Source organism: Peromyscus maniculatus, chromosome 6, assembly GCF_049852395.1.
Source record: "Peromyscus maniculatus bairdii isolate BWxNUB_F1_BW_parent chromosome 6, HU_Pman_BW_mat_3.1, whole genome shotgun sequence".
NCBI lineage: Eukaryota > Metazoa > Chordata > Mammalia > Rodentia > Cricetidae > Peromyscus > Peromyscus maniculatus.
The window spans coordinates 134,884,955-134,896,960 of record NC_134857.1 but is presented as its reverse complement, the minus strand read 5'-3'; the positions used below and the strand labels follow the sequence as shown (position 1 = coordinate 134,896,960).

The window sequence follows — 12,006 nt, the reverse complement described above, 5'->3', positions numbered from 1 at the left end:
CTGTCATGGTGTCTCTTTGCAGTAAACCCTGACTCGGACGTACACTGCAGTCCTGCCCGCTCTAGCAAGAGGCCAATGGACAGCGCCACTTTAACACAGGGTGTGTTCTGGCTCTTCCTGGGATTGCAAACCCTGACTCGGACATACACTGCAGTCCTGCCTGCTCTAGCCAGAGGCCAACGGACAGCACCACTTTAACACAGGGTGTGTCCTGGCTCTTCCTGGGGTTGCAGGACACTGCTGCCTTGACTATAACCTTAGAATCAATGGTGTGCAACGAGCTGCACTTTGAGGAGCACATGCACACAATCAAAATGTAAGATGTTCTATGAACTTTGTCTTGGTCAATGCTGACAGATACTTACTTTTACTTTATTTTTTCTCCTATACCCCATTGTGTGTGTGTGTATGTGTGTGTGTGTGTGTGTGTGCGCGCATGTGTGCGTGTGTGTGTGTGATGTGTGCATGCATGTGTGTGTGGCGTGTATGTGGTGAGTGCATACATGTGTGTGTGGTGTGTGTATGCATCTGTGTGTGTGGTGTGTATGTGGTGAGTGTATACATGTGTGTGTGGTGTGTGCATGCATCTGTGTGTGTGGTGTGTATGTGGTGAGTGTATACATGTGTGTGTGGTGTGTGCATGCATCTGTGTGTGTGGTGTGTATGTGGTGAGTGCATACATGTGTGTGTGTGGTGTGCATGCATCTGTGTGTGTATGTGTGATGTGTGTGTGATGTGTGTACAGTGTGTGGTGTTTGCATGTACGTGTATGTGTGTGTGCATCCATGTGTGTGTGTGGTATGTGTGTGTATGGTGTGTATAGTATGTGCATGCATGTGTGTATGTATGGTATGTGTGTACATGCATTGTGTGTGTTGTGTGCATGCATGTGTGTATGGGGTATGTGTACTGTCTGTGTGCGCATGCATGTGTGTTTGTGAGGTGTGTGTTTGGTGTGTATGTGGTGTGTGGTGTGTATATGCATGTGTATGTGGGGGGGCAGTGTGTGTGTGGCATGCATGTGTGTGTGTATGGTGTAGTGTGTGGTGTGTGTGTATATGTGGTGTGTGTATTTATGTGTTGTACACAAGTGCATGGAGGACAGAAGAAGACCCGGGGTGTCTTCCTTGACCATTCTCCACCATTTTTTGATACAGGGTCTCTCTCACTGCAACTAAAGCTCACCATTTTACTAGATTGGGTGACAGGCAAGTTCCTGAGATCTGCCTGTCCCTGCCCCACCCAATCCTGGAACTGCAAGCATGTGTGACTATGTGCAGCTTCTACATGGTGCTGGGGATTTGCACTAAGGTCCACTGTGTTCACACAAGAGATCCTTCCCTGGACCTCTTTTTTCTCCTTACAACAGGAATTTTTTTTTTCTAATTTTACAAAATAAGCCAGTGAGGGATTACTTAGGAGCTCAGAATCCAGTACATAATTAAGTATGTGTAAGATGATTCATTTATTGTATTAAGATGTAAGTATGTATGGATGATTCATTTATTGTGGAGAGCTGTGATGCCGCTCTTGCCCCAGGATCACGCTGCATCATGAGCTGGAACTGATGCAGAGAAGGCAATTGGTAGCCTTCAAATTTGCAGTAACTCACTGTAACGTTTGACTTTCTCTACCCAAAGACAACCTTAAAAAGACCTCAGACCCCTGATGATCTAAATAAAGCAATAAACAATCAGTGGTGTTTTAACATCTCGCCTTCCAGGTTCAGATTACAAAGGATTGCTGAACTCTTAGATTTGTTGTTCTCAATAACAGCGGCTGTTAACACTTATCGGGAGTCAACATCATGCTGGGTGTTTCAGATATGTGTCAGCGAGGACTGAAACCTGTGCTTTGGGTTCTGTTAGGGCAGGCATTGATGTCACATTGTAGTGAGGACACAGCCCAGGCCCTGAGCCCATAATTGTCACCATCAAACTGGCTCTTCCCGCTGAAACTCATGCTTAGGAAAATTATTACTTGCTGAGACAAACTGCTTAATTGGCTCTCCCAGGGAGTTTAGAACAAAGCCAGCCTCAGAGTCTGGCCTCCAATTCCCCACGAAGGGCATTTCTTCACAGGCCATGATGCTTGTTTGCAGATGCCTTCATCAAAAGATTATTGAATGAGTTTGCCACGAGGTCTCAACAATTCTATGCTGTAATTTAATAGCTCACTGGACAAAATATTCATCCCACAATGCCTCCGGATGCTGGGCATTGGGTTTTCTTCTGAAGCATAATAATGAGTTTAATAACAGTTAACATTAGTCCACCCTTTCACTCATTCATGGGATGCTGAGGAGTCAAAAAAGGCTGGACTAAGCACTCCTGGTGTCACTCTGTCTCATCGCATCTCTGTCCGCTCAGTTGGTATCTTTTTGAATTCTTGTTTTGCCAGTTTCTACACTATGCTCTGCTGACACGCCCTGACCTCAACAGGTTCGTGACTGTGGTGCAGAGGCAGGTAAATAACCAGGCAGCTCAGTAGTGGGGGCTGAGGGGTGTCCAGGAAGGATGCAAGATAGAGCACACCTATGCCAATGTCCAGAACAACAGATTCCACAAAAGAGAAGCAGGTCAGCAAGACAAGCCATGCTGTAGAACTTAAACATGAAGGCATCAGAGATTGCAGTGATTAATTTCTTAATGACCCATTTGCTCACCACACTTTATTGAAAATAATATACCAGATTTCCACTTGGACTTACAGTTGCATAGACTATTCAATGCCTTTAGACATTTTAATTTACTACTATCCTGTGTACGAGTGTGGGTGCAAGAGGGTAGCACTGGCAGCTGTGTGGAGAACGGGACAACTTCGTGGAACCAGTTTTCTTTCCATTCTAGGTTCTGGCATTTGAACTTCTCATTGGGCTTGTGTGACAAGAGCTTTTACCACCCAAGTGATCTCAACAGGCCCATAAGTACTTTTTGATATAGGAATTATGGAAGAGGGTTGTCACTGGGTGTATGTGACCTGTTTTTCAGAGATGACACTAATGACCGTTTTCTCTATCTTGAGCAGGTGTTGATAGACATAGAACAATTCAAGACCTCTAATTGGCTCTTTGGCAGAAGAGACCCTTAGGGCTGACTTATAATATTATAAGTTTAAGTCTCATTGCTCAAGATAATATGAGTCAAAAAAACTATTTTCTAGAATAGTGCTGTTCAATATGGAGATGACTGAGTATGGCTATTTAAAAACTGTATTAATTGAAACTATACAAATTAAACATTCAGTTTCTCAGTTTACATTTCCATATTGTAAGTGCCCAACAGTCTACTGCTTACATATTGAACAGTGCAGAAGGACATCCCCATCACTGTAGAGAGATCCAGTAGGCATCTCTGTATAGTGCAGAAGGACATCTCATCACTGCAGAGAGATCCAGTAGGCATCTCTGTACAGTGCAGAAGGACATCTCATCACTGCAGAGAGATCCAGTAGGCATCTCTGTACAGTGCAGAAGGACATCTCATCACTGCAGAGAGATCCAGTAGGCATCTCTGTACAGTGCAGAAGGACATCTCATCACTGCAGAGAGATCCAGTAGGCATCTCTGTACAGTGCAGAAGGACATCTCATCACTGCAGAGAGATCCAGTAGGCATCTCTGTATAGTGCAGAAGGACATCTCATCACTGCAGAGAGATCCAGTAGGCATCTCTGTACAGTGCAGAAGGACATCTCATCACTGCAGAGAGATCCAGTAGGCATCTCTGTACAGTGCAGAAGGACATCTCATCACTGCAGAGAGGTCTGGGAGCCAGCTCTATACATTGCATGCTAGTTACATTTCAATAAATTCATTTACTGAGAGTAGAATTTTAAAAATAATTGCACAGCTAATTGTTGCTTTTGTTTTTAAATTTAGACTTATTCTCTTTAAATGGCAAAGTTTTCTTTTCAAAAGCAGAAACCAACAATTTCATAAATCATTTAACATATTTTCTGAAACAATAAAAAATGTATTTGATGAATAGGCTGACAATCACTTCCTGGATCTGAGTACCAGGAGACTTCCCAGCTGTCAGAGCAGTCTGACCACAGGCAAGACTGAACAACCATCTAAAAATGGCAACTTGCACTTCTACAACCTCCCTGGAGCTACAGTGTGGACATTCAAGTGGAGGTGATAATGAGTACCCTCATGACCAAGGGTAAAGCAGAGTGAACTCCAAAGGCTTGCAGAATCTGCTTTCAACAGTGAAGAAACAAAAATCACTCATCAAAATGGACTTTTCAGACACACTACCAGATGAAAATAAATTATTCTCATGCTTGATCTCAGAATATGAAAGAACTTCTAAAGCAGTTGCAGGAGACAGGCGTCAGTTTAACCCATTCCGAGGACAGTCCTTCTCCACCTACCGGGAGACCTGTTCATGCTCACTGGACTGATTTCTGTGCATTTCCTGGTACTGGGTCAGTATTATCCAGTCACTGGGTAACAGACTGCAGTCATAAAATTAGTGGTAAGAACCTGTTGACTTGGAGGCTCTGAGTTACTTGATCCCTGGGAGAACTGAAAGTCCAGAATAAGCAATAAAGGGGTTCCCAGTACCCTACCTCGGGAGCTAGGAAAGATGCTTTGATAAATAAGAATAATCTAAACAACAAGGAGCTGTAGAGCTGCCTTTTGAAAAGATTTTCCTCTGGCACAGTGGTGGTGATAACAATCTTTTACACTCACTAGTGAGATCATTAGTTAATACAACTATTTAGAAAATAGCTTACTAATATGAGCTAGTCTCAAAAGTATTCATGTCATTTGACAAGTTATTTTCACCCCTTAATATACCATAAATGTCTAATCTATAATATATAGAAATTCCCATTAAAAATATTCTTTGAATAATTTCAAATAACCCAAAATTGAGAAGTGATTAAGTAAATCACAGTAAATGCAGTCATTAAAATGTGTTAACACATAGTTTTAATAACATGGAAAATGCTTAATTGCTTAATACTTTAATTTACGTAAAAGGAACTACATAATCATATGTCAACATAGGCTCAATCATAGATGGAAAAGAGGAGAAATTCTCAAAATAGTTTAACAAATATTTTGACAAAGATCATTCACCTGTAATTGATTTTCCAGACTCACAGCAAAGAAGCAGACAATAGCTCTCTGTAATTGATATCAGAATCTTAAAGAAAAGAAAAAAAAAAAGCCTCAGCATGAGATGGCTATGGTCAGTTTAACTCATTATATGGATAGAATAGTTTTCTTCTTTAATAATAACATTATATATTTTCTAATTTCTTAATTTTCTCAATTTCTACACAGAATGAGTATTAATTTTACAATTGATAAAACTGGGTCTTGATCCAGAATAATCCAAAAAGCAACTAATTTAAGTTACTCTGAGGGTAACTTTACTGGAATTAGATGGATACACAGATTTCAGTGCATGTTTGGTATAGAAGATGTCATTTGAGAGTTATATCTCAAAGCCAGTGAGATATAAGTCAATACTGCATTACCATAGAGCCAGAATGCAGAGTGACATGCAAGTCCCCCCTGCCTCTGGGTGGAGCACCTTTAAGCCTCTAACAGAGCAGCATATGTTATTTGTCATTTCTATTATTGTGTGTATAGAAAAAGGATATACTCTGAAATAAAAGCTCTCAATAACTATGAGGTATTACTTAAAGATAAGAATGACAAACTTATCCTGGGCTCAGACATTAGTACCTGCTTTGAATGACTGTTGAGAGATCTTGAATTTATATCTATATCTACCATGATGCTTGATAACAAAAAAAAAAAAAAAAAAAAAACACTTAATGAAAAAAGCCAATCACTTTCTTCCGGGGGTGTGGTAATCAGTGCTTGAAAAGAGAGAAGAGAAGTGTTGTTGGTTCTTTTTTCTCTTTTACTCTTTTGGGGGCCTGCCACTCAGCTACCAAATAAATCACACACAGAGGCTTATTCTTAATTATAATGCCTGGCCTTAGCTTGGCTTGTTTTTTTCTAGCTTTTCTTAACTTAAATTATCCCATCTATTATTGGTGGAATTATTAAGGCCACCCCACATAGTTAAAAGGAAGGTTTATTTTGTGGGGTAATGTGGTGGTATTGTGTTCCCCAAAATATTGTGCACCTTAATAAACTTATCTGGGATCAGAGACAGAACAGCCTCTAGATACAAAGGCTAGAAAATGGTGGCACACACACCTTTAATCCTCGTGTTCCAGAGGTAGAAATCCCTCTGGATCTCTGTGAGTTCAAGGCCACATTGGAAACAGCCAGGCATGGTGACACACGCCTTTAATCCCAATAAGTGAGCCTTTAATCCCAGGGAATGATGACAAAAACAGAAAGATATATAAGGTGTGAAAACCAGAAACTAGAAGCTTTTGGCTGGTTAAGCTTTCAGGCTCCTAGCAGCAGTTCAGCTGAGATTCATTCTGAATGAGGACTCAGAAGCTTCCAGTCTGAGGAAACAGGATCAGTTAAGGAACTGGCAAGGTGAGGTTAGCTGTGGCTTGTTCTGCTTCTCTGATCTTCCAGTATTCACCCCAATACCTGGCCTCAGGTTTGATTTTATTAATAAGACCTTTTAAGATTCATGCTACAGGGTAACTTACAAGTGAATGGATAGTTTACAGAGTCTGGGGAAGGGCGTGGCACAGTCCGGCGGTGTTCTCTGGAGAACTCTGCTGGGTCTACCTCCAGCATCCAGGGTCCAGGACTAAGAGAGCTGGCGCATCCGGATCTCGAGTCTTCAGGGTCCTCTCTTGACCCTACCTTGTAGGTGTGACAGTTATCAAACCCTCAATGGGGGTTGGAACTTCCAGATCAAGGCTGGAATGGCTACCCACTACAATCTACCTTTTGCCTCTGAGCTTTTCCTGTTCTTACTTCTGTATGTCTTACTTTTACTCCTACTCCATGACTGACTGTGTGACTGGGTGGCTAGGCACTGGCATCCTCCTCTCCTTGTTCTCTTGCTCCTTCTTCTTCCAGAATGTTCCTTCTATTTATTTTCTCTGCCTGACAGACCCACCTATCCTTTCTCCTGCCTCACCATTGGCTGTTCAGCTCTTTATTAGACAATCAGGTGTTTTAGACATGCCTTTAATCCCAGCACTCAGGAGGCAGAGGGAGTTGGATCTCTCTGAGTTCCAGGTCAGCCTGGTCTACAAAGCGAGTTCCAAGACAGCCAGGCTACAAAGAGAAACCCTGTCTCGAAAAACAAAACGTGATATAGGGAGACATCACGGGGATAGGGAGAAACCAGCTGCTAGGGAAGTTCCCAGGAATCCACAAGGATGACCCCAGCTTAGACTACTAGCAACAGTGGAGAGGGTGCCTGAACTGGCCTACCCTGGTAATCAGATTGGTGACTACCCTAACTGTCATCATAGAGCCTTCATCCAGTAACTGGTGGAAGCAGATGCAGAGATCCACAGCCAAGCTCCAGGCCGAGCTCCAGGAGTCCAGTTAAGGAGAGAGAAGAGGGATTCTATGGGCAAGGGGCATCAAGATCATGATGAGGAAACCTACAGAGACAACCAAACCAAACTAATGGGAACTCATGAAATTTAGACCAACACCTGTGGAGCCTCCATGGGACTGGACTAGGCCCTCTGCATAAGCAAGACTTGATCTGCTTAAGGGCCCCCTGGCAGTAGGATCAGGATTCATCCCTGGTGCATGAGCGGGCTTCTTAGAGCCCACTACCTCTAGTGGGATACCTTGCATAGCCCTGAGGCAGGGGGAGGGGCTTGGACCTGCTTCTAATGTACCAGGCTCTGCTGACTCCCCATAGGAGGCCTTACCTTCTTGTAGGAGGGAATGGCAGGGTGGGGTGGGATGGGGGAAGGCTGGAGGGGTGGGAGGAGGGAAGAGGGGGATCTGTGATTGGTATATAAAATAAATAAAAAAATTTCTTAATAAAAAAGAAAAACAAAACAAAAACAAAAAATTAAACTTAATATACATTTTTCTAAAGCAATACAGATGTCTTCAGACATGTAAAGTCCAGTGGTTATCCATGCATCATGGTGCATGACATAAATGCATTAACCTTGTATTTAAGACATTGTGAAGCCTTGAAAATTGTTATCACACTTACTTAGGTGAACAAAGGTGCATGTGAGCATGTGATGGAGCACACATGGAGGTCATAGGGCGGGCGGCTTGCAGGAGGCAATTCTCTCTTTCCACCCCATGGGTCTCAGGAATCAAACTCAGTTGTCAGGGTTGGTGCAGACACCTTTACCCACCCAGTCGGTTGTCTTGCTGACCTGACACTGGAATTTTGTCCAGTCTGGCCTCTAGTCTACTTCCTATAGTGTTATGTACATTTGTGTGCTTTGGGTAGCCTGAACTGCTTGCTCCCTTCTTTCTCCATGAATTCTGTCTGCTCACTACATAGACCCAGCTGTCGAATGGATGGGAAATAAAAAAGGTAAACAGTGTGAGTTATCACCTCTCCTTCATAAGTCAGAGGAGAGGTCCTGTCGAATCCCATGCACGTTGCCTTTGGATGAGCCTTGTCTCTTTCAATATTTCTGGAATAAGAAAGTGAAGTTTACAACCTTGTTTTGCAGCAGCTGCAGCGGCAGACATGGCATACCACCACATCAGACCTCCCATCGGCTACTCCATCCCCAAGCCCATCTCATCTCTGCTGATGCGGGGCTGGAATGCATGTCCTGAAGTGAGTGACTTTGTTTCCTCTTCTAAAGTGTGTGATGTTCCAAAGCCCATCGCAGACTGTGGCTCTAACACCTGTGTCCGGCGTGTGTCGAAAGAGCATGGTAGGGAGACTGGCCTGTGTCTCCAATGACCAGGAGGCCTGAGCAGTTTGGATTACTGTGTTGCCTCTCTGTAGCTTTGAGCTGTTCCTCACAGCTGTTTAGGAAGAGAGAGACCTGAGATTGAGAGGTGACACACGGCCATGTCAGCTGCAGTTTAATTAGCTTGAGTCACACTGAGTCCTTTTCTAGAGAAAAGACTTTGGCACAAGATGGACTCAAGATGGCTTTTCACATGATGAAGCAAGCCTGCAGGAGAGCCCAGGGGACAAGGTCTTCAGCTGCTGCCTGAATCTGGCAGCACCAGCCACAGCAGCTCCTGTTCCCTGTGTTCTCAAAAGATAGGGTGAGTCTTCACTGTCTCGCTTACACTGGGAGACAGCAGTGTCTATGGATCTCTCTTGCTCGAATTTGGTCAAGACACCATGGGTCTCTCTGAGAGGGCAGTGGACCTTGTTCTGAGCTATTCATATGTAAATGCTAGAAGACTCTCATTGTTCAGGACAGCACATCTGGTCTTGCCTTTTCTTCAACAACCTTGATTGGCTGTTCTCCCTAAACCTCTGCGCAAGAAAGCAGACAAAGTGAGTCTGTTACTATTCCAGAAAGCACCCCGAAGGACAGACAGAGTGAGCCCTGCTCTAGACATTTGAAAGAAAAGGTATGATTGGCCTTTTTAAGGCAACACCCAAAAGTCATTGCCCAATCCACTATGTCCATAGAAGCCTCTAGAAGAGAAGTGGAAGTTCGCACAGGATGTGGTTTGAGTGTGTCAGAGGACAGCCTCTTCTTCTGACCATTCAATCTGATGTGTGCTGTACTGAATTTAGAATCATCTCATATTGGCAGGTTAACACCACAAAAGCAGAGTTTGTTTGGTTTGTTTGGTCTTGTTTTGTTCATTGTTATAACTGTAGCACTCAGAACCACAGGTTGGAAATGCTCAAAAACACAGTCTCTGTAGAGTAAATGACGGAATTCTTCATGTTGGTGCCTCCCATTCCGTGTCTAGATTCTGGTCTCTGTAAAGTTTTATATTAAAATTACATGACTTGAAATAGTTTGAGGAGACCTTTCCTGGTTTTGCAATGTGATCTTGAGAGCATTACCTGGAGATAAATGTACAGAGTGCCTTATCCAAAGTTCCCTTCTCTCTGTAGGAAGAGAGTTGTACCAAGTTTTCACATGAAATATCAATAAAGGGATCTATTTGCTTCGTGGTGCGTGTGTGTGTGTGTGTGTGTGTGTGTGTGTGTGTGTGTGTGTGTGCGCGCGCGCGCGCGCGCGTGCTTGCAGGGGTAATTGCTTTAGTGGAAAAGTTGTATTACTAAGGAGTGAATTTTATCAGCACAAGATACAGGCTGTAGGTTCAGAAAGGAAGATGGAGGCAAGGTGTCCTTGAACAGCAGAGACACCAACTTGCTAGTAATATTGGGCTTTCACTCAGCTGGGTCCTGCCTTGGCCCTGGCATCTGCTTCATGACTATGATGGTCTGCTTTTCCTTTGGTCTTTACAGTGCCCAGAGGGTCCTTACCATATGGTTAGGGTGAGCGGTAAGATGATGGGAACCGGGGATCAAGACTCTGATTTTTGTTTTTCTTCAACAATTAGTTTATCAAGTTCCTGCTTTACTCTGACCTGAGGTGGGGCTAGGGAGTCAGTGGAGCAGGGCTGTCCATGGAGCTGAGGGAAGTCAAGATTAAGGAAGAAAAGACTCTATGAAAGTGCACACCAAATCAACTCCAGAAAGTAGGGGACAGAGATGAAGTGTTTGCTAGTTTAACAGGTTAAACCCCCAGGCCAGGTACCATTTGATAAAGATTTTTAGCTGTAACAGACTAACACCATGTTCTCCCACCCATTTCTTCATTTTCACATTCATTTCTTGAGAATTTCAGATATGAGTATTGACATCTTTTCCACTCCCCCCTTTCAACTTCTTCAATGTCACCCCTAGACACTCTCTCAAAATTCATTACACAGTCCAAACCCCCAATATTCCAAACGCCGTGGTACTGGCTTAAGTGTCTAGCCAGACTAAGGCATTTCTAGTCAGTAACATAAGCACAAGAAAGTATGTTTGGTTTTGTCTGTTTGGTTTTGTTTTTCTCGAGATAAGGTTTCTCTGTGTAGTCTTGGTGCCTGTCCTAAAGGCAAGGTCTGTGTAATCATGGCTAGCCTAGAACTTGTGATGTAGACCAAGCAGGCTTCATAGATAGTAAATGTCAGACTTTGGAAAGCCTCAGAAACTGCAATATGAATTTATACATGAAATTGTAGATAATTTTAATTTTGTCTCTAGAGTGGTAAAAGAAATATAAACCAGAATAATTGTTTTAGAAATAAATTTCTTAGGTATAAAGGGTTTCTCATCATTTACTGAAACCTTGACGTGTAACTCTGTTCATGAAATAATTTTTGAATTATCTTTGACTGTGTGGGCAGCATACTATTCACTCTACGTGGTGTGTGTGTGGAAGCAGAGATTCTCGGGCGCCATCCTCACCCTGCAGAAAGAGCATCCCTGGTATGGAACCTGAAACTGCACATCCAGCAAGCCCCCTAGCAACACATGCCCAGTAGAGACAAACTAAAGCATGAAAACTGAAGAAATGTTCTCAGATCAGAACAGCCCAGGGGCTGCTGGCACTGTGATCCAGTTGATTATAACTGGCACCTGTGCGGTTGCCATGGAGACCCAGAGGACTCACATAAACCCGAGGTCTATTGTAAAGGAAGCACCCTAAGGAAGAAAGGACAGTGTGTGTGTGCAGGGGCCATCTCTGCTGCCTTCTGAGAGGCAGCCAGTGAGGAAGGGGAGGCTTAGCCCCTGCATAGCTGGAACACTGGTGGTGACAAGGAGAGAGAACGAGGCCAAGGACCCTTCATTACAGAGACAGCACTTTTCAAACATTGAGAAACTGAGAGATAGAGAGAGAGACAAAAACATCACCCCATCTGTCAGTCAGAACAGAAGAACCCGACCATACAGGAAGGCAGACGTTCCTCTCGCCTCAGAGGTACTTCCCACAATGAAGTGGTATCAGGAGAGAGAGGAGGGTGACATGGCAGTGAAGCCCAGGTAGAGAGGACAAATGAAAACAGACAGGGCGAAGACCGAGCCAGAGATGTCTGACACTCGGCAAGACAGAGGAAGGGGTGAGGGACTTTCAAAATGAGAATGGTTCATCATTTGCTGTCAGCGCCACGCAGGAAATAGAAGTGGAG

The 12,006-nt window shown here is 43.6% G+C and overlaps 1 protein-coding gene across 9 annotated transcripts in view; it reads left to right on the top strand.

Moving 5' to 3' along the window:
* The window catches only part of Tnni3k (TNNI3 interacting kinase), a 263,899-nt gene that overhangs the window by 183,122 nt on the left and 68,771 nt on the right, over window positions 1-12,006 (top strand). For 7 of the 9 annotated variants that reach the window (XR_013052441.1, XM_042280190.2, XM_006974909.3 and 4 more), the window contains one exon: window positions 8,571-8,680. The exons of the other annotated variants lie outside the window; for them this stretch is intronic. Coding sequence is in view for 6 of the 7 variants with exons in the window: in XM_042280190.2 (XP_042136124.1) it covers window positions 8,571-8,680 (110 nt within the window). In the remaining variant the exon portion in view is untranslated. The remainder of the gene's footprint in view (window positions 1-8,570; window positions 8,681-12,006) is intronic. 9 annotated transcript variants of the gene reach the window in all.